At 29.2% G+C, this 27,951-nt stretch overlaps 1 protein-coding gene across 3 annotated transcripts; it reads right to left on the bottom strand.

The window, feature by feature from the left end:
* Positions 1-10,442: 10,442 nt before the first annotated feature.
* On the bottom strand, positions 10,443-15,445 carry LOC129292972 (protein YLS7-like). 3 transcript variants are annotated; one of them, XM_054930740.1, is made up of 4 exons: positions 15,112-15,445; positions 14,031-14,803; positions 11,903-12,177; positions 10,443-11,732 (listed from the first exon to the last, which is right to left on the bottom strand). In XM_054930740.1, exons 2-4 carry the CDS (start codon positions 14,716-14,718, stop codon positions 10,929-10,931), a joined length of 1,767 nt encoding a protein of 588 aa, XP_054786715.1. In that variant the 5' UTR covers positions 14,719-14,803; positions 15,112-15,445; the 3' UTR covers positions 10,443-10,928. The 3 variants fall into 3 exon arrangements, with proteins under 3 accessions (XP_054786715.1, XP_054786707.1, XP_054786721.1); XM_054930732.1 differs by having other exon boundaries at positions 15,131-15,445; XM_054930746.1 differs by having other exon boundaries at positions 14,031-14,769; positions 15,131-15,445.
* Positions 15,446-27,951: the final 12,506 nt, after the last annotated feature.

Below are 27,951 nucleotides of genomic sequence, written 5' to 3'. Positions count from 1 at the left end.
CGAACTGAACCGAATCGACCGATGCTCACCCTTACTCCCTTCCCCCTCGACCCTCTAAGACCCCCTGCCCCACCCTGTTGCCCCCCTCCCCTTTCCCTCGGCACCCCCTTCCCTTCCCCCTCGACCCCCCCAAGACCCCCTCCCCCACCTCGTTGCCCCCTTCCCCTTTCCCTCGACCCCCACTCCTACCCCCCTCTTCTCACCCTCTCGGCTCCTACACCCTCCCCTCTCCCTTAGTGGTCTCATCTACTCTCCTCCATTATTCCATTACTCCATCGTTTTAGTTACCTTTTTTAATGATTATTTAATTGTAAATTTATTTTTTTATTATTTTTTAAATAATTATTCTTGAATTACTTTTATTATTATTTTTATGTAGAATTGTTGTTGTTGTTGGATATATAATGTTTTAGGAAAAATATCTCAAAATTTTATTGATATTAATTGCTGCAGGAAATGCTGTTAGTAGCTTCATAAGGCCTTAGGTGTTGCATGTGATTATTTATTTTGCGTAAAATTATAAATTTTCTCTTGTAAAATTTTTTGGAGATCCAATTTTTAGGGAAGACTTTACCGAAATTTTTTTAAATCTATTATTTTTTCTAAATTAATTAAAATCATATATTAATTAAGAATTTATATTTTTTAAAATAGTTTGAAGATGATAACATGCATATTAGTTTTATTGTCCTCTAGGTAGTAACATATGAATCATAGTTGGATGAATGCCACATGAACAAGTTATACGTATGATAATGGTGTGAAGGAGTTTTTGAAATTTGCTAAGAAAAATATTATTGACAATAGTGAAAAGTTTTATTGTCCTTGTGTAAATTGCTTGAATGAGAGGAGACTCAGTGTTGCTGAAATAAGAGAACACTTGATTTGTGATGGGATTATAAGAATTATACGGTATAAATTTGGTATGGTAAATGATTAGAAAACTATAGTGGTATGTCTCAGTATGTGAAAGTTGATAATGATCTTGGTGATGAAGTAGATATGGATGAAGATCGATTAGAGGACATGATATGTATTGTTAGGCAAGAGGCCTTTGAACGAGCGCATGTGTATGATAATTTATACATTGATACAAAGAAGCCTTTATATCCAGGGTGTACTGATTTTAGTTTGTTGTTTGGGATGTTAAAATTAGTTATGTTAAAGGCAAGAGCTAGGTATAGTGATCAACGTTTTACATGGTTGTTAGAGTTACTCCGAATACTGCTTTCAAAAGGAAATGTACAACCAAATCATTATTATGATATTAAAAAGATCTTGTGGCTAATGGATATGAATCTTAAAAAGATACACGTATGTCCTAATGTATAGAGAAGAGCTTGAAGGGGAGGAGAAATGTCCAAAATGTAAGGCACCACAGTACAAAGAAAAGGGGGCTGCTGCAAAGGTCTTGTGGTATCTTCTGATTATACTAAGGTTCAAGTGATTGTTTACGAATACTAATGATGCAAAGAACTTGAGGTGGCATGTAAATGAGAGGATTTCCAAAGAAAATTTTGACATCCAACCGATTCTCTTCGGTGGAAGAAAATTAATCAATTGTTTCCTAAATTTAGCAATGAACCAAGGAACTCAAGGCTTGGACTTTCTATCGATGGAATGAATCCTTACGGTGGCCTTAGTAGTATACATAGCTTATGGCCTGTTCTTTTGGTGATTTATAACCTATCCCCTCGACTATGCATGAAATAAAAGTATATCATACTATCCATGTTAGTTTCAAGACCAAAACAACCTGAAAATAACATTGATACTTAAGACCTTTGATTGAAGACTTGATTAAGTATTTCATATATCTTATTAAATATTTCTTTTTTATTTTTTTTTAGTTAACTATCTCTTGCCTTTTCAACTTCCCTTGCTAAATAATCCCCTACCTAAACTTTCATAACCCCAGTCACCGCAGTTGACTCCTTTTCAATAAATAATTTTATTGGCTTATGATAAATCATTTCAAGAAAAAAATTTTCCAAAAGAAAAGAATGTTGTGGGTGTGGAGAGTCTAGTGATGATTGAATAGGAAGATTTGAATTGGCTTCTCTTGAAAAGTCAGCTTACCACAACATTAATTGAGTTTTTATGCTATAAGTATATTTTACTTAAATATAATTAACTTATCAAGTTCGGTCAACTAGCATAATTGTATTATCATAAGTAACTCTATCGTTTGTGCATTACATCGAGCAAGGGTGATTATTTTGGATTTCTTTACCCTTATCACATGACAAAGAAAGGGAATACTCCTGAAATAAGATCCCAATACCTCCAGCAACGAATATGTGAAGTTAAAAAGGATATTTTCATGGCTCTATATGTGCATTCGTAAGGATCAATTTACGATTAATAGTTTTTTTGTTACATGTGGATTTCTTCTAATATCTCACTGTATTTTGTAGGGACTATTGACAATTGATCGTTCTTTCATTAAAAAGTAACATAGTCATCTTCTTATGCTCCCTCCATTACAAACCAAACAAGCACATAAAGAAGATGATAGACTCGTAAGTATATTTGTATAAAAACTATTAATTTTTATGGATATATTAGTTACAAATCTCATGATGTTGATCATAGGGCAATGAAAACATATCAAATGATGGTCCTGAAAAAGCACCCACATGAACTAAAGGGTCCTACGTGGATTGAGCTAAAGGTAAGTTAAAACTAATACTTTATTAACATATTCAATTGTCAATATTTATTACTGATTCCTAATTGTTATATATATATATATATATATGTTTTTATAAAGAGTTGCAAGTAACCACTGAAGAGTAGTTTGTGCAGCGTGTATGTGATAAGGCACATGCTCAACATCATCACATTCGGAATGATTGAATTTACAAATGAGGTAACTATATTTTTTAAAAGCTAATTTTATTGTTACTTGAATTAATTGATTAATGTTTTAACTGTAATTTTATACTTTAATATAGATGTTTGACATTGTGAATTCATTTTTTGAGGAAGAGGTTGATTACATCCTCACACGTTGGGCACAATATTTTGTGAATGATATGTGAGGTTTAGGTAGTTTTTTTAGGAAATTGTATGAGACAATTTGAGTTTTGTGTAATTTTTATAGAATTGTATTAAAATTTGAATTATTTATATGTACTTGAATTGGTTGGCTGGCAATAAATTATATAGAATATTTTCATTTGCAAGAATTAAAAAAATAACTAAAAACAAAATAATTTTTTTAAAATAACTTTTAAAATAGCGATTATGGCCAGAACTACTTCTAAAAGTCTTCTTTTTAAAAAAAAAATTCAATGAGCAACTTTCAACAGCAGACATAAGCCTGTTGTTGAAAGTTTATTTTTAACAGCGGTTGTATAACCACTATTGAAAGTCACATATATTTAACATCCCCTAAATCAACAATGGACATACAATCGCTGGTAAAAGTATTTTTTATCCACTGTTAAAAGTCTATCTTGTAACAGGCGTTGCTCAAAAAATTCATAACTTAGAGTATTGTTGTCCAAAAATTTTCAATTCCAAGAACCCATATTAATTCCATGGGTATACCCAAGGAACCTAGTTCCATCAAATTTAATAGAAGTGAGTTCTAGGTAGAAGTGAGTTCTAGCAGACTAAATAATTTAATTTTTTTAATTTCACTTTTACTTTTACTTTTCTAGCCTCAATTCCAACATACCAAATGGGACATAAGAAAGCACAAAACACCTCACATTCCATAATTAACGGCAACACCAGTACAGCATACGTAGATACTAAACGCTATTTTCCCTAATAAGCTAAGGTCAGCATTCGATGAGTTTCCCTACACGCTAAGTTTTGTTACAGTATCTGCTTGCTCAGCTGCAATCCTTACGCTTGCGTTGACCTCATCAAGACGAGTCTTCATCAATCATCATGTTGGTCTCTAGCTAGCTCCCACGATGTTATTTGGTCCTCTACTTTCTGCAGCATGGCTTTGAGTCGATCGACGGGCCTCCTCTTGAAGGGATTGGGGACGCTGCTGAGACGGTCCAATTTCAGCCTTGTCTTTCATGTTAGCAAGTCTCACTTTCTCGTCCTCATAGTCATAACGCGGAATCTGTTCTTCACGTTTGACATGGTTCTCATTGGGGTTTGCAAAGTCTCTCTTTCAGATGGGTCGTGGAACAGGAAGGAGTGGACAGGTGTAAGATTGAACGTGCATTCTCCTCAAGAGATTCACTTGGCACTGAATTAAGCATGTCTGTATCCTGAAGATCAACATTATAATTCAGAGGGCTTGACAAATCTTTGTTATCATTGTCCGGCTCTGTGGCTGTGACTATCTCAACTTCCTGTGGCGTTGCTGTGCCTTTGGGTATGAAATACTCAGAATTATTGGAAATTGCAACCTCCATGACCCTGTTTGAGAGTGGCAAAACAACTTCATATCTTAATTCAAAATCATAAAATTTAAATTCATGAATTCTTTCTATTTATTATATATTAATTAGTTATTAAATTTAATTTTATTCAATATAAGACTTTTCATATTTACATTAACTTTACTTACATTTAAACAACCTAACAATCTTTCCCTCAAATATAAGTTTATAAGCTCTTCATATTAACTCTCCATATTAAAAATATCTTAAATATCATAAAAGGATAAACAGGAAAATTGCATCCCCAATTTACAGGGGTTTTGTGAATTGATCACATTTTTAATTTTTCAAAAATTTTGGCTCATATTTTATGGGCAACGTCTATATTCCAGCTTAGCGTGTTGGCTATGCTTCATCTAGCCTAATAAAATTACATTAAAAGACTAATATGAATGAGTAATTACTATATTATAATATGTTTATAAAATGCTAATATCAATTTTGTTAGAGTAGTAAATTTATTTAATAATGTCCCTTACTGTTATATTTCTGATATGGTAATTTGACTAGGGTATCACGGTAATTTTTATAAGGTTAACAGGTGGGGGATGATTCTTCAGGAACCGAGACACGTGGAGGAGCCTGAAGCCGGGAAGGTGGTTGGGTTCATTGTATGTCTTACATGTGTCCAGATGTACGGTAATAATGTGGTACTTCACTTTTTTTTTTTCTTTTAAATGTGGCATTATTTTATTTGTCCAAAAATTAATGACATGCAAGGTCCAAAGCAATTTCAAACACTTCTTCAAGCCCAAGGGCTTCAATTATAATTAATTTTTTTTTTCAAAATATTTTTGCCTTTTTTTATTTTTTTTAAATGTCTTGTCACCAGCCGTTAAAGCCACCATGCCAGCTGATGGAGCTTCGACACGTGCTACCGCCACTGGTGTCAAACTCCGCCTCCCACCATTAGAACTCTGGCATTGGCGTGATATTCAACGGTCGATCAAATGTGCTCAAGGGTGGATTTGAATCCTTAATTTTTTGATTTTTCAAAAATAAAATAAATCATCAAGCCAACAAACACTTTGATATATATAGTGTAAAATTTTATATATATATATATATATAATATAACTTTGATTTTCGTGTATTTTTATTTGTTATGGCATATTTTGAATATCTTATGTATATTTAAACAATCATTTATAAAGATTCAAACATAATTTATTTATACATAAAAAAAAAATTATCAATTTTTTAAAACTTAATTTATTTTATTTTTCACAACTTATTCCTTCAATGTTAATACTTTATCAATATTATTGTTATGCTAAATAAAAAAATATTTTATAAATAGTAATTAGATTTTAAAAAAATTGACAACTTTTTCATAAGATGTTTAAATATTTACAAGTGCTTATTTAAATATACATAAAAAAATGTTCATGATTAACAAAAGCCTATGAAAATACTTAAAAAATAAATTTATAATATATTTTTTATTTAATATAATATTGATAACTTGTTAATATGGAAAAAAAGAATTGTGAAAAATAAAATAAATTAATTTTTAAAAAATTAACAACTTTTTTTGTATGAACAAATTATGTTTAAATATTTATAAGTGGTTGTTTTGATAAGATATTCATGATTAACAAAAGCTCGTGAAACTGCTTGAAAAATAAATTTATAAAATATATAGTTTTTATTTGGCATAACGTTAGTAACATGTTAATACTGAAAAGTTGTGAAATATAGAATAAATTAGGTTTTAAAAAATTAATAACTTTTTTTATGTGTGAACAAATGAAATTTGAATATGTGTAAGTGATTATTTTGATATATACAACAAAATATCCATCATTAACGAAAGCCTGTGAAAATATTTAAAAAATAAATTTATAACACTTACACACACATTTATTTATTCATTTAACATAATATTTGATAACTTGTTAACATTGAAGAAACAAGTTGTAAAAAATAAAATAAATTGGCTTTTAAAACATTGATAACTTTTTTTATGAATGAATAAGGAATGTTTAAATATTTATAAGTAATTGTTCAGATATACACAACAAGATGTCCATGATTTACAAAAGTCCATGAAAATACTTTGAAAATTAATTTATAACACACACACACACACATTTTATTTAGCATAATATCAATAATATGTTAGCATTGAAAGAATAAGTTGTGAAAAATAAAATAAACCAAGTTTTAAAAAATTGATAATTTTTTTATGTAAGATTAAGTGATGTTTAAATATATATATATATATATATATAAGTGATTGTTCAAGTGTACACAATAAGATGTCCAAAATATTCTATAATAATTAAAATACTTGAAAGTAAAAAATAACTCTCTCTCTCTTTTTTTCTGATTTTTATTATAAGACATTTTCAATCATTTCATGCATTTTAAAAAAATTTAATTTTTTTTCTTAATATCATAAAAAAATTATATGTACTTTCATTTTTACTTTTGATTTTAAATATTGATATAACAACATTAAGTATCTATACGCTAATCAAGAAAGGATAAAATTAAAAAAAGTAATTTAATTATTATAAAATATCTTATATTTTGGATCAAGAATTACTTGAGAAAGTGTACCCTTCCCCCCTCCCAACACACTAACACTAAAGTGTTTTTCTTTTATTTTGAGAAACTAAAAGGTTAAGGCCATGTTTGGTAGGTTAGAATTGTGAAGATGGAAATAAAATTGAGATAGGAATCTGAATAAAGTGATGTTTGGTAGATATGAATTACAATTCTTGGGAATTCTAATTCTATGGAAAAAAGCTGATTTGAATTCCTTATGTAAATCTATGGAATTGGGAGCAATTCTATAGAATTGTAATATTTAAGACACTTTTGCCCTCATACAAATTCCAAAAAGACAAATTTGCCCTAAAAAAAAAACCTCATATGCTCGCAAAAAAAAGAAAAAGGGAGTATAAAAGGGTGAATGATATTTTTTTTCATTATATATAAAACGTTATAATATATATAAGATAGTATTATATATAATATTTGTATATAATTTATATATTTATAATATTTTTTTGGTATAAGAAGTAGAATTGATTTGTTTGACATTTTTCTTTTAAATCTACATGTTAGTGTATTTATTTTAAAATAGAAGGGATGGGAACCATTGCCAATTTTATTTTCAAGAAAATGTTCCCTCTGATGATAAAACTTTTTGTTTGGCCCAAGCTAGTGAATAATAGTTACAGATATAATCTATGATTTATATAATATTTCATTAATATATAAAATACATAAGAAAATTGGTACACAATTAAGTTTTTATTATGTTTTATTTTAATTTTTATATAGGAGTATTTTTGTCTTTTAAGTATAATTCCATTTCCATGTCTTGCATACCAAACAAAAGTAATGCAAGGATTCCATCTAATTTTTCTGACATACCAAACATACTTTTATAATTCAATTCTATTCCAATTCTGATTCTAATTCTAATTTCAATTTCAATTCTAATTCCATCAAAAACTATTTCATCATACCAAACGGGATCTAAAGGTTTAAATTCACCTTTGGCACGATAAAGTGTTTTTTCTTCATTTTAAAAAACTAAGGAGTTAAGGGTTTAAATCCACCATTGTTCCCTTGACACATTTGATTGATCATTGAACATTGCGCTAGTGTTAGAGCTGTGGTAGTTGACAGTGGTGGTCTGGCACCGGTGGTGGCAGCCTGCACCAGAGCTCAATTGGTCAGTTCAGTGGTTTCAATGTCGGTGATAGGACACTTTTCTTCTTTCAAAAAGGAAAAGGTAAGCACATTTTAGTAATTAGAACAAAAACATTAATTGTAATTGAGATTCTTGGGCTCGTAGGTGTGTTGTAATTTTTGAATCTTACATGTAATTAATTTGTTTATGAGGGCCCTTGTTGAGATTTTCCTATTTTATTTGCCATTAGCTAGTTGTGACATTGTCACATTCCTTGGGTGGGAGTAAAGACAACGATTCAAGTAAAGCTTCACAGGCTGGTATGAATAAACGAACACAAATTTTGAGCCAAACTTAATAAAATATTTTAAAAAATATAAAAATAAATTAACTATTAATTAATTTTTTTAAGTTTTAATTCATTTTATATCAAGAAACCAAATATTTAACTATATTATTATCGATATTTTCTAAAAAAAATTAAAATATTTACATTGTTATATTTTTATTATTTTTAATTTATAAAATATCTTAGAATAATATTTTATATTTTTAATAAAATATCCTGAAAAGTATATTTTGTATTTTAAATAAAATAAAAATAATTAATTTTAAAGTAAAAATTGAAATTTGTTTAAAATAATTCGAGTATTTTGGCTGGATAAGATTGACAGTAGAGTCGAGCTTAGATAAATTTGGGATTTTTTGTAAGCTGGGACTTATTCAGGCCTAATTATCAATTCTAGAGGTTCTGGGTTCTAATCTTGTGTTAACATATTCTGTGGGCTAAAACATGATTTTTGGGCCAGGCTCACTCCAAGCTACTAGAAAAACGTTAATTATAAGGACTTGAAACAAAGCACAATATCACACAGAAACCTATTGTGGTATTTTTCTTCGAGAGAATTACATATAAGTCTTATATAAAAAAATAATTATTATAAAGTTCATTAACTAAGACTATTGATAACACAATATATTGTTATTTTCTTTCATTCAGTTGTTAATAAACTTTATAGTAATTGATTCCCTTAATTGGGACTTCAATATAATTCTCTATTTTTCCTTTGTTTCATTATGCATTACCACAGGTTTTAAAAACCCTTCTTTCACTAGGATAATAGGCATTTTGTATATTTAAAGAACTAGAACATGCTACATTTACATAGCTATCAGGTAATGTCGCCTGATTCACTTGCGATCAATGGAGTTTCATATAACTTTTTCATTTTTCTTAGTTAGTGTTCGTGTGTATGTATATGCCTATGGATAAATACACATGTAATCCAAACAAACCAGAGACTTTTGCTTCAAATTCTTCTAAGGATTCATAGGAAAAGAATTATGAAACAATGCCCAAAAGAAAAAAAATTGTTTCTCATAAAAGGTCTTCGAAGTGGAAATGAAAAGGCCACAACCACACTAATTCCTCCCATACCATGAGGAACATAAATCAATTAGAATAATAACAGAATCTCACATTCACTTTCTTTGGATTCTCAAAAAAATAATAGCACAATCCTCACAAAGTCTCGGTTCAAACGTAGGATTCAAAAGTCTGAAGAAAGTTCAAATGTCCTCTTCAAACAGAATCATAAAAATGTCCATGTCATGCGGATTTGGGTTCACTGGATTAGGCTGGAACTGGAAGCCCCCTCACAGGCAGGCTACAACAATCCATACCCAAAAAGAGAAAGTTCAAAGATATAAATAATGAGAAAAGTAAGTGACAATTTTAATATTATTGGGGGAAATTGGTAGTCTGACCTACCAATATAAATGAGCATTAGGCATTATCATGGCCAAGAACAAGAACTTCCGATAAAGCATAAAAGAAGCAAATACTTTCACCAAAGTCTATAAAGTGGAAATGAATAATTGAAAATGGAAAATAGTCGGTTAGTCACCAAAGTCTTTGTCAATTTCAGGATTAACTTTTCAAACACGCACCAGAGATAGATAGTTCTCATAGCATTCGACAGCATATGACTAAAAGAATACACAAGCTTAAAATACCACAATCGGCCTCAGAATTAAAATAAGCAAATCTAACAAAATTCTTCTACAGGTATGCATGCAAATAATATGTGGAAGTGTGAAATTTTTGATCCATTGAAACTTATCAAAAGTGACTCCATTTCTGACATCTTTGCTCCAAAACATGAATTTTTTAAACACAAAATCACAAAAGAAAGGAATAAACTTGATGCAAGAACAACTTTTCTTCCCCTTTGCTAACAACTCAAGTTAAAAAAAAAAAAAACAACATAGTTACATCTATACGAGTTAATAATAGATTTCCGTCACATAATATGCCATCCCAGTCAGTTTAAGGAAAGAGACACTAAGCTGCATGACAATGATTCATGTGAAGATAGTAGTAATAAACTCGTGCAAAAATGCTTTCACCTAGTCAGCTAAAATTGGAATTCATAATTATTTTCTTATACATTCAGTATTGTATGAAATACCAAGGATGATAAGATAAACTGAAGATGGAGTGAGCGCCGAGCAACAACATAAATTTAAGAATCTCAATCTCTCTCTGACACATATTTCAGAACCTAGCAAGGATAACAAAATGTAAAATCCACAGTAAATTTTGATTTTTATAATTATCCCTCAGAATGGGCAGCTTATATTGCTTGGTCTTCTCAGTTCCCGATGAATTAGTAAAGAATAAACCAACTTCATCTTCAAACCCCCCCCCCCCAATAGTTGAGGAGTAAGCTAATATCTCCCATCCGATCCTTTAACAGGTTTAGCTTCTCTGCAATATACTTTCTTAAAAAAAGAAAACAATGGACTAGTATTACCCTATCCTTTAAGCACAACATGCAAGCTTGATGATTGAAAATACATATAATTTATGATAAGCTGCTCCCTTCATACTCTCTCCTAATGATTTCAAACACAAGTTCATTCCAAGTATCAACAGGACCTGGCATACACCAGTGCAAGCAATCCTGTGGTGGGGGTCTTCCATCTGGACCTCGTTTTGTTTTCTTATTTGGGTCTGGGCTCCTGTATGGACCAGGATGACCATCATGGCGGTATGAAAAGGCTTCAGTGATATCCATCAATCTCAACTTTGATTTATTTGTAGCCTTTTTTATTGCACGGTTAAAACCTGTAACCTGTTTCTCATGCATTATATTTGTAAAAGCATTTTCTACCAATTCACCAAGTGCAAGAGGCTTTTCCTTCCCAGTGCATGAACCACCAGTATTCCATGCCCCGCCTTCATAATGATCAGGTGAATAGGAACGCACAATAGTGAGCCCTGTGTAATTTGGATGTGTTACAAGGGCAGTAAGGATTGTCTCAACAGATATTCCAAATGCTTCTATGTTATTTATCTTCATAGGACGAGACTTGTCTGGCCACCACAGCTGTCCTCCCACTATCTCGTTGTTCAAAATATACACAGACTGCTTGGCAAACCAATGGCCAGAAGATAGAACCACCACATCAAAATTTGCAATATGTTGCATGAAATTCTCATCGGGGGCATCGAGATGGAGCTTGTCAACCCCAGATGGAGCATAATTGAATGGATCAGACATGTGTTTGACAAGCCATGAGGACCATATCCGAACAATCATTACAGATGTAGATTTGAAATAATATCGCTGCATCTGACGATTCCCTCGATTTTTAGGTGCCTCAACCTGAAAAATACTAAAATTTTCAGTTAAGAAACTAACTTTTAAAAATAGACACCTACACACCGCATTTGTAGAACATAAACACTCATAGTCAAGTGCTTTCTGCTTACTGGCATCTTGAAAGATCATTTCATTTGTTGAAGCAAATTAGATCAAGGAACCAAGAAAATAACCTGCCAGAGAATACAAAGCATTGATTCCATCTGATTTCGAGCCACTGAATCTCCAATGAAAGCCAAAGTCTTCCCTCTCATAAGTTCCAAAAATTTCTTGGGATCAAACCTTGGGAGGTCACACTGGATGGGCTTCCATCTCCAATTCTCATAATCCTTATCAGGCCTCCCATTACCCTGGCAGTTCTGCATCTGTGTCAATACAGGGCATGTATTGTTTGTGTATAATGGTCCTAATGGGTCATGTATCCAAGTTCCATGGTACAGATCACAGCCTACATAATAGATGAACAAACAAGTTTAAAACACCAAAGTCACAAGTGTAGATCAAAAGAAGTCAATACATTTTAAAAGAAAATGACATAACCACAGTCTACAAGCGATTCTTAGGACACATAAAGTTACCCACACTGAGATGTAACGAGTTTTGGTACTGATGCCCCCCCTTTAAATGTACTATAGTATGTTTCAATACTTTTCCTGCATGATACATACAGCTAGACTAGTTTTAATTGAACATTTTAGCTCTAATAATAAAACTAAAGTTCATAATTTTAATTATATCATGATTGTGATGAGAACTTGCGTGCAATTCTTCATAACTACACTGTCATTGTGAAAGAGTCTTGGGTCTCAGAAAATTACCTAACTTACAAGGACTACACTGAATAAGCATGCCCATTCTACTACTAACTCAATCACAGGCTGGAAAATAAAAAACATGAACTTGATTTTAGTAATTTAACTTATTTTCTGATATTTATATTTTTTTTTGGGTCATGCGCCAGTATTCACTTCAGTACTTCAATTTATAAACACTGTCTAATAACCTACTCCACTTTTCACCGAAACTGAAGAAAAAGAGATAAAGAACTTAAAAAAAAAAACAGCGTATGATATCTGCCTGAATTAGGAAACAAACAATGAACTACCAAAATTTATCAATCATGAGCTCAGTCACAGTCCTTATGAGATTATTGGAGCAACAAAATCCATCTAGAAATAGCATTAGCTCCACAATGGCATCAAGATTACAGATTTTTCTGGATGTATGTTCTAATTTGGCAGCCAGACACTGTAAGCAACTGCATGCATAAAAGATGCATGACTGCATATTCAACATGACCATGCTACAGACTATGCAAAACAAATGACTAAGACATGAAATTTAATCAGGCCTCCGCACCTCTAACACTGTACCAATTCTATGCATATGGAAATCAAAATAGTCTTGACCTCAGAAGGAACCCTGGCCTTCCACAATGCACCAGCAAAGGAAAATGAGAATTATAAACAGACCAAAAGAGAAAGTAGAAACATTTACAAGGTGGGTGAATAATCCAGATCCAAAAGTCTGATCTAAACCTGGATGGAGACTATTTCTAAAAGAAACCACGATAACCACCATACGTCTAGGGCAATGAAACAGACACTTGACCCCAAATCCAAACCATGTTAGTCTATTTTGGAGGAAAAAACTAAAGTCCCAACCCATGGCATGATCACGCAATGCTTACCACCCCAAACCAATGGAAATATAACCATTTTCACATATCTGCTGGCTCCCTTGATAGTGTAAAATGCCCAGCATTAAATTCTAAAACTGAAGTCATCCTGACTTGGTATAGCTACAGAAATTTTATATCAAGCTCTCCTAGATACAGAGAACCATGTGCTAGCAACACCACTACAGTCATATCCTTGTTCACCATTCTTATTAATTCATGCTTCTAAATTCATTTCTACATGGCAGATAATTGAGAATAAACACAAGAATAATCAGGACCAAACCCTCAACATGTGAAATTCCAGAATGTATGTCAGTGGAAGTATGGTACAAATTCACCAGGCTATTGCTCTTGTGTGAGTCTGGATTTTTTATATGCATGAAATTAAATGAGAGCAAATTCCATGCTCTGGGTAGTTTCTTGTTAAAAGTTGATTGAACGTACAGTGAATAGCCACCATTTAAACCCAATTAAAACTACAAGTCACATACATGCGAGATATGCATTAAACAGTAATATGATGAAACTATTTCAGGCCTTTGTGGAATACAAAAAAGAACGCCAGATAAAATGATAAGTTGATAACAAACTTGTGGAGCTTAAAAGACAAGAAAAATAACCTGAATCATACGATGCATTATATGCTGCATCAACTGATGCTGGAACTACTGTTGATGAGGAATCAGAAGGATACTGCGAGGTCTCATTTAATGTTGTACTTATTATATCAGTGGATTTATTCATCGAAACCACAGAAGCAGGTTCATTGACTGTATTATTTACCATCACATTAGATGAATTGTGCTGAATGGGCAAGCCACTATTAACCACATCTGGACTGTTCTCAGACGTCATCACAGGTGATTGTGCATCAGAAGTTTCTGGCCCTTTCACCTCCTCGGTTTTTGGAAATTTTGTTGAAGTAGATTCATTGAAGGGGACTTGGGAATCTGAGTTAGTATCTATGCGTTCTACGGTGCTACCACTAGATGGGCTAGCCAAATTCGTGGGAGAATGTAGATCAGGTAATACTTTTCTATCGACTAGATCTGACGTATTGTCCAAGTGAACATCAATAGCAGATTTCAAGGAAGAAGAATCGGATGAATCTAAGCTTTCCGAACTATTTACACCGTAGAAGTATCCGCGAACCGCGACTCCAATTGGGTATGATGCAAGAACCATGGAAGCAAAAATTAAGAATAATGCCAGTAATCCTACTGAAATAACAATCCAAGAGAGAGGCCTTGGATGGGAGCTAAAATGGGAAGACATCCTCGGAGAATCTTTGGGCGAAGCCCAAGTCATGGTTTTCTTGAAATCCAGCGTGTTCTATGTTGAAATGTGAAGCATGAGATCCTTCAGAAATATAGAAACCTTATGACCATCAATCCTACAGAATTTCAAGAAATAAAAATCACGTAGGATAAAAAGATGATCAGGAATTACGAGAGCAATGCCTTAAATGATAAAAGAATGCGCAGAAGTTCACACTCAAAAATGGCTTTCGCTGCCTTATGTTTTGAAAAGTTTAACAAAGCATAAAAATAAAAAATAAAACTCCCAAAATTGCATACATTCAGAAAAACCCTTAGTTTTCCGCCAAATCGATATGTCTCGAGAAGGAAAATATCACAAAAAACCCGTTGGGATCATCCAAGGAATGAAAAGCAAAACCTGTGGTGAGTTTTAGCGACTTACAGCGAGATCAATCTCTTACCTGTGGATTCTCCGTGCGAGTGAAACCACTAAATTGCCGATGGAGAGAATTCGAGAAACAAAAATCGGCCCACGAATTCCGCCAAGAAATCAAAGTTCCAAACAAACGAAGAAACTCAGACTAAATCTCTGGGGAACTTTTGACTCTGATAATGCTAGTCTGATTGTGCCAGGAATGAGATTCACAAACTTATCATTAGAGAGAGAGAAAACGCGTCACCGAACTCAGCTGCAGATTCATTCAGCACATGGAGCTTCGTTGAAACTTGTTTTCTGGACTCTTGAGCACCTGAAGCTCCGTGTCTCGCTTTCCTATTTTTTGTTCATTAATAGGGAGGTACAGAAATCTATCTATATCTCCATTAAATACGCATTCACTAGACGGGCCCAAAAAAAAAAAAAAAAAACCCTCATTCACTGCATAATTTTTTTAAAATTTCGAATAGTTATCTGAAAATTATTTTATACTGTATGAGAATATTCAGTTTTTTTTAAAATGTAGTGTTAATATATTTAAGAATACAACTTCAATAAAATGCTAAAAATGACGACATTCCAAATAAAAATCATGATATATAATTTAGCTTTATGGTTATATCATATTAATAATAAATAGTAAATTAATAGCAACAAATGATTTATTTTTACTTATTAAATTTATCATTTGATAAATCATAATATTTAAGATTAATTATAAAATATGTAGTATTTTTTATTTAAAATTAAAACTTAAAACCCAAAACTGTAATTACAATATTAATATTTATTTAATGACTGGAAAACCCAATTTTAAAATTTAGATTTCTAAAAATCATTTAACTATACATAAAGTATAAAAATAGGTGATATGTTTGCATAAAAAATAGGTTGTGGGTTGTTTTATGGTATTGGGAAATGGAAGCTTTCCTAGTACAATTGATCTTTAACAAGAAATTGACCATTTATCTTGCTATTAGTGTTTCATCTGTAAAACTAGAAACTTCCATTATACTCGGTGAAATCTTGAATGGATAGGTTTTTTTTTTTTAATAAACAAATTGACTCCAAAACTATAAGTTTAGAATGGTCTATAATTTTAAACTTATTTTTTATATAATATTTTTTTTAACTTTTAAAAATGGTGCAATCTGAAACTTGTCATTAATAAAAATTAATATTAATCGTTAGCTAATTAGAAAATGACAAAAAAAAAACTCAAAAATTATCAAAAAAATCTTGATTATTTTTTGTAACTGCTTTGGTCCTTTATTATGATTTTGGGTTTTTTTTTGTAATTTTAATGTCATTTTCTCATCAATTAACGATTAAAAAATAATTTTTATTAACAGCAATGGTCATACTGGTATTATTTTTAAAAAATTGAAAGAAAATATTGTACAAAATATGAGTTTAGTGTCTTAAATGTTTCTTACACTTATAACTTATGAGCCAATTTACTCATTTACTTTTCCCCCAACTTGAACTAATTGGAATTATTTATTTATTTATTATTAGAGGTATTTCTTAATGAAGTGAACATGCAACATAAATCTCAAGTTTTCTTGTGAAGGCAATTGAAAGAGTATCTGACTTGAGATTGAAAATGATTGGCACAAGCATTTTTTTCTCTATTTTTGTCAAATGATATGGACTGGGGCAGTATTCCATATAGTCACATAAACGTTTTGAGAAATTTTAATTCTATCACACTTATAATTTAATGGATGGTGACCAGCTTTTAACTGGCTTGGCAATTCCTTTGTCTTCTTTCTTTTTCTTTTTCATTTGCCCCTCTTAATAACAAAATCTATGATTAGTTCCTCCAAAAAAAATTCTATGATTAGTTAGAAGAAATGGTACTTTTGTTTTTTAAACCAATTAGTATGTGGCCCGTGTATTGCATGGGATGTGAAAAAAATAATAATTAAAAAATTAAAAATCTAAAATGTTATTAAGTAAAGGTAACTTTTTTTGTTAATATCTAAACAACTTTATATATATATATATATATATATTACAAACATGCTTCTATTGTTGTATGTTCTTTGATGTTATTTTACTCTCACTAATTATTTTTAGTATAATCTACATAAGAGTGAGGAAACTCTAGCATTTAAAACTTATCAAATAATATAAATAACTTTTTCAAGAGAAGGAGTCCTAACTTTATTTATGCTTAAAAGCGAAATGTGCTGTCCCATATTTTAACCCATGAAATAGCTTACAATTTAAAAAAATATGGGCAAATCAATTTTCCCATAACCATTGTATGACATGAAAATGGTTGGCACAAAGTAGGGAAGAACATCATTATAAATATGTTATAATAAGAAATATTGTTTACACATGCTAGTAACGAACCATGGACAAAGAAAATGTTTGAATCCTAAACTTTGTTGGTAAAAAGCAAAAGAATCTTAAACTTTAACTCTAAATTCCTAGAAACAAAAAAATATTAGTAGAAACACTAGAACATGAAAACATAGAAACACATTGCTAACCCACTAGCTCCATATAAATTTTCTTTTAGCATTGCTAGAAATATTAGTGGTGGCAAGTGCATGCTCATTTTTCTCAAATGAGATGTTTAGTCCATGCTTGTCACTTGATAATAAGCTTTAAAAATTTGCATCTTCAATTCAATCTGCAAAAACTCCCAGGTGCTACTGATTTTAAAGAGCAAGTGGAGGACATCTTGGAGCAAGTAACATACACATGTAGAAGATAAGAGATTAGTAAGTAGGAAATGGTGTTGTTGCTTCATATTCAAAGTAATGTGTTATTAATTCATGAGAACAAACACCATTAACATACATGATGAGGTATAGTGTAATTAAGAAATTAAGCATCAAAATTTCCTCATTCTTCTCTCATTATCTCTCCCACTCTCTTTGTATTTTAACTCCCCATAATCTTATTTCTATTATTAAACATTTAATTTTTAAAAACCAATAGTTCATGGCAAGATAGAAATAAGAATGATAAATAATATATTATTTATTATGATGAATAATATAATAATATTTTAAATTAGGTAAATCTATATATCAATATGCAAAAGTAGAATTGGAGGCCATCTTCTAGACTTGACATGTATGAATTTTTTAAAATTTTGCCATTATAAGTTATCCATGTCAACATTAATTTTTAAAAATAATTTTTTACATACTACCAAATTTTTTTATAGATTATAACAATATTATCTTTAAATTTTAGAAACCATTTCCTTTTATTCCTAAATTTTCTCTCCCATGATTTTATCCATTATCATAACTTCTCAACTTTTTCACTACCAAAGATATATAATTTCAGCATGCACATTAGATTTTCTATCAAATATTCTTAAATATTAAAAAATGAGTCATCTAAAATATATTTAAAGTTAAAATGAGTTATTTTAATTCTTATTTTTCCTCATTTTTCTCCCACTCTCCTATCATCATATATAACTTCCCATAATCTTTTTTTTACTTTTAGTTTTAAAATTCTAATTACACAAATAAACAATCATATTGAGCAGTTACAAAGCACATGAAATCAAATTTCCATTTCTGGGTCTAGTGTGAGAGATTGCATCTCCATGCTTCACAATGAACGTCTCAGACTATCAAATGACAGAGTTCTTCCACAAAGTTAACATGGCTGCTGTAGCATACTCACAAGCTGCAGTTTTGTGGTGGTGCCCTCCTCTGGAATCTCTTATGACTGTTGATGAGTCATTGCAAAATGAAAATGACGATCCTCTTGAAATGGAGAAGAAAGGCATAATCCAAACTTAGAGTCATAGAGATTTGTCATTTATCACAGCTTCTGCTGCAACACATAATGATGTGACACTTGTAGATGACGATCCAAACAAAGTTAGTCATGCTGCAAGATGTGTGATGATATGTAGGCGATTTAGTAGAATTAAGAGGAGGCTAGGTTGGATGCCTAACTACTATGTTACATATGCATGTTGCAACTGATACTCCTTTTCTCAATCTAATGTTAGTGTTTTTAAGTATGTAGAAGTTAAGTAGCTTGATTCCTTTGTATTTAGAATGTCCAATGCTTATTTGTTTGATTCCTTTGTATTTAGAATGTTCAATGCTTGTAAGTTATGATTAACATACTATCTATCATTATTGTAATTAAACTAAACTCTTAATGTTTAGGAAAAAATTTTATTTCCATTTTTGCAAGACAAGCAGTGAAGGGACAGATAATTTGCTTAATATTAATTAAATTAAAAGTTTTCTTATTATTTTTAAAGCAAAAAATAATTTTTTTAATATTATTTTTGTGTTAGAATATTAGTGTTTTAATCATTATAATTTTAAAATTAAGTTGGGATAGTGAAGAGATACGTGAGTGATTTTTTTAATTATAAAAGTGGTTCTAAATATTAATTTTTTTATAACAATTATTATTCTTTCAATTATTATAATCTTGAAATCAAGTTCGGATAGTAAAGAGATATGTGAGAGAGGGGTAATAAACAATAAACCGTGAATTCATAACTGATAGGGGGTACATGGGAAAGAGGTAGTTTAGTTTAGTTTAGTTTTTTTTTTTTAAGAAAAAGCAAAAGAAAATGAAGGACACGTGGTGTCACCAAACATAAGCTTGCGATTCTATATATATATATATATATATATTTTCTTTAAAGGGAGTTTAGCAAATTTAGCCCATATCACAATATCAAATAAAAATAATAGCTCAACCTTTCTTAAATTTGAATAATGGCTAGTTTAATATTTAATTGAGATTCATATGACAAGACTACCCTCTTAAAATAAAACTACACTCTTAAAATTATAATGCTTTGGCTTTTGCAAATACTTGAAGACTCAAAGATGGAAGAGAGGAGAGCAGTGTGAGCAATGGCGAGAGACAAATGTGCAGCAAGAGAAATCAATAGTACTTGATGGAATGGAGCATGTCGGCGGGTGAATGGAGCTACAAATATATCTCAATGATGTACAATAGTACATCACTCACATGCCATTGCAGATCAACATAATAAGACAATCAAACATAAATTTTTTTATCATTGATATACAACCGTATATCAATAATATAGTATTACAGATTAGTAACAGAAAAAATATAATCATTTGCCCAAAATAGATTAAACACAGTCAGCAAAAAATTTTTTTACTTTTAACTTGTCATAGATAATCAAATACCTAAATTAATAAAATAAAAAATCATGAGCAATAAGATAATAACCTATATTTTTTGATAATAATTCAAACAAAGTTTCATAATCAATGACAACAAATCATAAATTATGAACAAATGAACAATTATTCAATAAAGATATTATCGAGAAATACGAAGATGGTAAACGATAGATAATAAATCCTGGCCTGCTATTCAACTTCCAGAAGCCAAAATCTAATGATTAGTCCTGCAAGTATTGGATAACGCTATTGATAAGTATTTGACAATGATCCTTGTGGGGCAGGAAAGAAAATGAATAATTGTGAAAGGGGGAAAAATAACATGGTTGTGTGTGAAAAGAAATCAATTTAGTTAACTAAATGTTAAAATCATTCAATTACATGAGATATCTTTCCGATCCAGTTCATGCAAAAGTTATTGTTACCTATTTTGTATATTTGTTTTGTGGATAAAAAAAAAATCACCTCTAACTAATTTTATAAATGGGCCATATTTTAAATATTTGAAAACCTCATTCATAATTTTTAGGAACTCTATATTTATAGCCATTGGGCCAATATTCTCTTCTTTAAATTTTGTGTTGAAAGTATTTTAAAAGAGTAACACTTGTATGCTTTTGCCTGATATACTATTATACTTAATATATTAAATTAAATCAAAATTTTAAATTAAATATATTAAATCAAGATGGAGAAACATAGTCATATTTATAAATTTAGAGACCCATTTGTTTCAGCTTTTTTCACAAAAAAAAACTTAATTCTTTGACAAAATATATTTTGTGAGATTTTAAGATGTTTGTTTAATATTTTAAAAATAATCTGAACATAAAAAATATATAATGATTATTTTAAAAAATCATTTTGAGTATCTTTTAACAATAATATAAATCTCACTCATTTTTCACGATCCTCTCTTTAAAAAAAAAATGAAAAGGGAAACAATCAGATTTACGAAATTTTAAACAGTTTAACTGATTGTCAAGTAGTTGATTTCCAAAATTTTTGGATTGCTAGGATAATTTGGGAGAGGAATTTGTTCAAAATTTAATATTTTCTCCTCTCATCTAAATATAATTTTGAAATAGGATAAATTTCTTCTAATTCTTTCTTGAAACATATTTCTTAAAAAGAAGTAATTTTTTAATCTTATTATTTTTTAAAAACACAATTCTTAAGCAAAATTGATTTTTGTTTTTATATTTGTTTCATTTTTCAAAAATATTTTTTAAATGTGTTATTTTTCTATTTTTATCCAAAAATAATTTTCTTAAAAATAGTTATAGCTTGTTTGGTTTTTGTTTTTAAAAACAACAAAATTAAAAAAAATGTTTTGGATGACTGTTTTCAAAACTATTTTCATTTTTTTAAAAATGGAAACAGCTTAAAAGGTGCTTTTTTAATCAATTTTATCATAATCCACTATCATTAATTGCTCGTAACAATCTCTATCAACTTATTTAAAAACAATACTGAAAACTATATTATAAAATACTTTTTAAAAACAAACAATGAGAACAGAAACTATTATTTTTTAATGTTTGGTTTTTGCTCTCATCTTTTATTTTTAAAATTTTTTTTGCAATATAGATTTTAAAATTATTTTTCAAAAAATAAAAAAGAAAATTCATTTGGTAGTATTAATTTAAAAAAAATTAGAATTAAAAATTAGTTGATATAGTGATAATTATCTGTGGTTGATGATGGTGACTTATGATAATTATTGGTCAAGGTAATTGTAATTTTTAATAATTAAATGTATTGTATTTTAAAAATAAAAAATAAAATAAATTTAAGATGTTTCTATTTTTTATTTTTAAAAATAAAAAATAAAAATAGTTTGGAAAAAAATTAAAATTTAAATACTCATCCAACAAAGGTTTTTATTTTTTTTGGTTTTTTAAAAAAGTTTTTAAAAACAAAAAGCAAACGTGCCCTACGTTCTTCTTCTCGTAAAACATGAATAAGACCCCTTTTACTCTTTAAAAACTTGCTGACAAAAAAAGATGTGCAGATTCTATTTCTTTTTTTTTTTTAAAAAAGGCATACAAGACTAAAAGCTTGAAAAATCTGTAAGACCCCTTCTTCTAGTGTCGTTATACTTTCGTGCTGTAAAAAAATTATCACATAACCAATCAAAAGATGAGTTTTTATGATGTTTATTTAGATTTTTAAAAATAATAAAAATTCAAAAAAATTATATTTTTAATTATTTTAAAAAATTACTTTAAATAATTTTTTGAAAACAATGCTATGTGGCAGATGAAAGAGAATGTTTTTAAAAAATTAAATACACAAAAATATCATAAAATTTTAAAATAATAAATGATAAATCATTTTTATAAAAAAAGTCAAAGTAGATATCATAAACAAACAAGCTCATAATCTTAAAAGATACACCAAGTATTTACATAATTCCAAAGCCTATATAAAATCTAAAATACGTGGGAAAACAGTTTAGCAAGTTCATAGAACATCATATCCACTAGTTAGTTGGATTGACAACATATATCAACATTACATAAACATTAAATTATAGTATATCATTCCTAAATTGTAGATCTCTTGTCAGTTAGGCTAAAAAATAGCAAGCTCAAATTTTGAAACGCAGGCAGACAATAATCATTAATTAGGAACTCATTTGCCATTTTTTGAGCAGCCGAGAGATGCTTCAACTTAGGATTCACATCCAAAATCTTCTTGTATGTGTCAAGACTGTTCCCCAGTAACACAATGTTACTTAATAGCTCAGCTTTCCAATTTGTTTTCGAGAGATTGTTGTATAACAGTATATGACAATGTGGCATGAAGAATATGGTTGGCTTTAAAGCTTGCCTCCTTCCTTCTTCATCAAAAAACAAGACAGAACAGCCAAGACCTTCCAGAATTCGACATTCAGTTGACGAAAGAATGGGATCGAATACCTCAATATCTCCTATCCATTTGAAATCTTTTTGCATCAATATTGCAAGACTAAGCTGTAACTAAGAATCTTGTTTTGATTCAAAGCTACCAATACGTAAAATACCATTTGCATGTTTGATTCTGATCCCAAAACTTGAGAAATTGGTAGGGATTCTAATTGATCCCGGAAATTCTGATAGAATTGGGAGGTTTCAATTTTATTTATGAGTATTTTTATTTCCTTTGTCAAAGTTTTTACTCTACATGGATCAATAGGTAAACCAAATGGAGCCCATGCTTTTGGTGTTATTTTTGCACCTACCTTCAAAGCAGGATCATCAAATCTACAAGTTTTTATTACTGCGGCCATTTATGCTATCAAGTAGTTTCCTGAAAAGAGAGAAGACCATATGGTTAATGATATGAAGCAAGTTAGATACTCCCTCCATTTAAAAATGTTAGGTATTTTAACCAAATTTCACTCCTCAATAAAATAGTTATCTACTTTTAAACTAATCCTATCTTTTCATATTTATCCCTATAAAACACCTTACAATAAATATAAAGTCATTCATTAATAGGGACACTTATGATGAAAAAGATAATTATTACACTTCGAAAGATTAAAAATACTTTATATTTTTTAACATCCAACTCCTCAAAAAATGTTTTACATTTTTGAACGGAGGGAGAGGGAGTGTAAAATTTTACACTCTTTTTTTCGGTAGGAAAATTTTACACTCTTTTGTTTAAGGATGTAGGCGCATCAGGTGAGGATTCTCTCTTTTTCCTTTTTAATCCTCTTACATTCTTTTCTAGTTTTTAACTATTAGATCAAAATTTGGATGATTTAGATTTGATCTCATATAAAATTATTATTAAAATTTTAAATTATAAAAATAAAAAATAATAAAATTCAAATTATTAAAATTTAATATGAACAATTAAAAAATACAGAATCCTCACCCCTTTGATATATATATATATATATAGGAACGACTCAAATTGGTATAAGAAGGACTCAAATTTGTCTTATATTAAATAAAGTTAAACTTAATAAATAATATATAATAAAAAAGGAGGACTTATAAACTTAAGTTTTAAAATTTTGAGTTAAGATATAATATTTTTTTGTTAATATAAATTTTTGAACTAATGGTTAAAGATGAAAAAGTACATAAAAGAATGAAAAAGAAAGAGGAAGGAATAGACCTTTTAGGGCTAACCCAATTTTAACAAGTTTTAAATGGTATGACACACATAACTTGGTAGCACTATTTTGGAACTCAAACATATGCATAATAACAGGCTTTCAAGTCTCAGGTTGAAACCTGTTTTTAATATTACTTGTTAGGAATGAGTAATAATTGCCCAATAATGAGAGGCAAGATTAGCAAAAAGATATTACATTTTAATTGAAAATCTCAAGACTCAAATTTATAATCACCTTATTCAAATATTAGAATTGGAAGTTAAAACTACTTGTGTACAAAATTTACAAACAATATTCCCTATTAGAAAAAAAAATTAAATTTTAGAGTTTCCAAGCTCTCACCCTGAAGAGGATCTGAATTCCAAAAGATTGCAGCACAAGATGGTTATTGAATCGTCTTTTCTTCGTTCTCGATGTGTAGCGTTTCTGTCTTCTTTTTATGAAGAGGTATGCCTAAGAGAATCTTGATATATAAAATTTAAGTTTGAAAATTTTGAATGGATGATTTTCTTTATTCAGAATGAAATGATTTGAAAAAATAATCTTGATTAATGATTTTTTAAATTAGATTCAAAACCATTTTTTTAATATAAAATATTTAAAAAATTCATATTTGATTTTCAAAAATATTTTTCCTGAGTATTAAAAAGATTTTATTTGATTAAATTTATTTGATTTTATTGAATAAAATATTGATGAGGTGGTACTTCTAATATATGCAAGAACACCTATCGATATATGTGTGTCTAGGATTGGATACAAGAACACATAACGATCATATTCTTACTTTAATTAGTGTTACATCCATGTAAAAAATAAAATAAAAATTACAAAATTATAATGAATGTTTTTTTTCCCCCTTGTTAACAGATACTATATTTTTATGCAAGCCATTATAATGAATTTTTTTTTTCTTGTTAACAGATATTCCCCTATAACAGATAATCCTATTCATTATAATGGCTTGCATAAAAATATTAAAAATAATTACAAATCTTGAATTATTAAAATCTTAATAATATATTATAGTCTTTATTTGTAACATATTATTTTTTATTGATTCGTTTGAGATTCACAATGAACTTTAATAAATTTTTAACTATCGCTACAAAGATTTTCAATTATTTTTTGTTGATTTTGCAAGTGATAGCAAAAAATTATAAGTGAATTCACAATTTATATTTCAAATAATCCCAAATATATTTTGTAGATTTCTCAAGTAATTTACACACACATTGATAACAAAAAATCATAAGTTATTAGTTTGCCATTGACAACCAACTCTCTTAAATTTCCAACTAGTATTACAAATAATCTTAAGTATATTTACTTAATCTTTCCGATGACTTATTTATATATTGATAGCAAAAAAACTCATAACAGATTTTTATAAAATCTCAACTGATATTACAAATAATTTTAAGTGTATTTAACAGATTTCTTAATTGATTATTTGAATTTTTTTAATTCTAAGTAAAAAAGCATGATCTATTATTAGTTATAAGAATTTTAATAACTCAAGATCTGTAATTATTATCAAATTTTTTGTGAGGTTTCTTATTGTCATTTTCCCTTCTTGTACATTACACATCTAAATGCCAAATGATGCTAATTTAGACGGCAGAGATAAAGTAAGATACAGGTAACTAGATTTTGGCCCCCTACGTGCCTGTTTCGATAATCTCTTAATCAATTTTAGAGATCAAAACTATGATTTTATAAAAAATATATCTAAACACTCCTATTATAAGTTAAAATTAATTATGTACTTAAAATCATGTTTTTCTAAAAATATTAAAATACCTATTGTACATGTCAAAATCAATTTTTAACCCAAAACAATGATTTTTTTTTTTTAAATACCCAAACACCTCTATATATGTCAAAATCAATTATAAATTCAAAAATATGATTTGTAAAATAATTCATATGATTTTTGGATAAATTTTTAGAAGAGTATAATTGAAAATATGAATTGAAAAGCAGTTAACAATAGCTTATGAGATAATCATGATTTTGGATTAACAATTGATTCTGGCATGTATGGGGGTGTTTGGATATTTTTAAGAAAGCCATGGTTTTGAGTTCATAATCAATTTTAGCATGTATAATCAGTGTTTGGATATTTTTCAAAAAACATTGCTTTGGATTTATAGTTGATTTTAACATATAATATGGATGTTTGGATATATTTTCACAAAACCATGATTTTATTTAATTTTAATTATGATTATAATTAATCTTATTAATCAATTTTATAAATCAATTATATACCTCATAACATTATCAATTATATTTACAATTAATCATATTAATACATTTTTTTCATAATTAATTATATTCAATTGAAATCCAAGCATGCTTCACAATGCAAGCGGAACAAGGGAATTGATCAAATGAGTTAGGCAGCATATGTTTACATTTTTTTTGGGTAGGCAGAACATGTAGTAATTTTATTTTGTAGATGATTGATTATTTAGTCTTATTTTATCTAGACATATGTAAAAATACACTCTTTGTCCCAAATTATAAAATAACTTTAGAGGAATTTTATTATTCCAAAATATAGGACAATTTAAAAAAAAAAGTTTCACTAATAATACTTTTCTAATATTACTCTTCAAGTGAAGAGATAATTAAAGTGATATTATAACATAATGATTAAGCTTGTAGAGATATTTTTTAAAGTTTATAATTTTGTGAAGTAAGTTTGTACAATATTATTATTATGTTTTATTAAAATATATAATTTTATCTTATATTATTTTATAATTTAAGACAGAGAGAGTATTTGTTGGTAAAAAAAAGTAAAGAGAGAGTATTTTGAAGCATGGAGTATCAAATATAACCAAAGTAAACTATTTATAATTGTGCATGGTGATTTGAATGATGTATCAAACGCAAAGATTGCTTACAACTTTTTTGTGAGATTAATCTAGAAATCTCTCAACTCTTTTTTTTTTTTTTGACAATCGCACCTAAAGCTTTTAGAGAAGAAAAATAACACTGAGGGTCTAATACAATTTAAAGTACATGTATTTACAAGTTCAAATTCATCTATTTAAATAAACATTCAGTTGTATTGGACCTTTACTACAATTCTTTTCCTGCGTTGGACGATTTTCGCCTTTTTTTTGATACATCAGGTGGAAAAAAACACCAAAGACATTTTTTTTTTTTTTTACACAGATGGGAAAGCGACTCAGCCAGGGTCACAATAGTCTAAAAGCTTGGTACATTACTCTTTTCAGACAAAATATACAAGGCAGACAGGATCCATATTGTAAAGATCACAAAAAAAAAAAAAAAAAGTTAAACGTCTTGGGATGTATAACCTAAGACAAAAACCTAGACCACCTCTGTAACTGGAACTGTCCCACACTCATTCACCAAAATAAAAGAAAAAGAAAGGCGTAACAAAAGTTTAGCCACTGTTGGATTGATGAGCGTATGGGATGATCTAAGCCTTTTATTTTTTATTTTTTTAAATGATATCTATCGTTGAATTAAATAATTTTTTTAAATATTTTTATATTAAATTTATCAAAATAAAAATTA

Source organism: Prosopis cineraria, unplaced genomic scaffold, assembly GCF_029017545.1.
Source record: "Prosopis cineraria cultivar Desert tree isolate PC_DT_omini unplaced genomic scaffold, ASM2901754v1 PC1, whole genome shotgun sequence".
NCBI classification, from domain to species: Eukaryota; Viridiplantae; Streptophyta; class Magnoliopsida; order Fabales; family Fabaceae; genus Prosopis; species Prosopis cineraria.
Note: the sequence above shows the minus strand (reverse complement) of the source record. Positions and strands in the feature narration are given on the sequence as shown.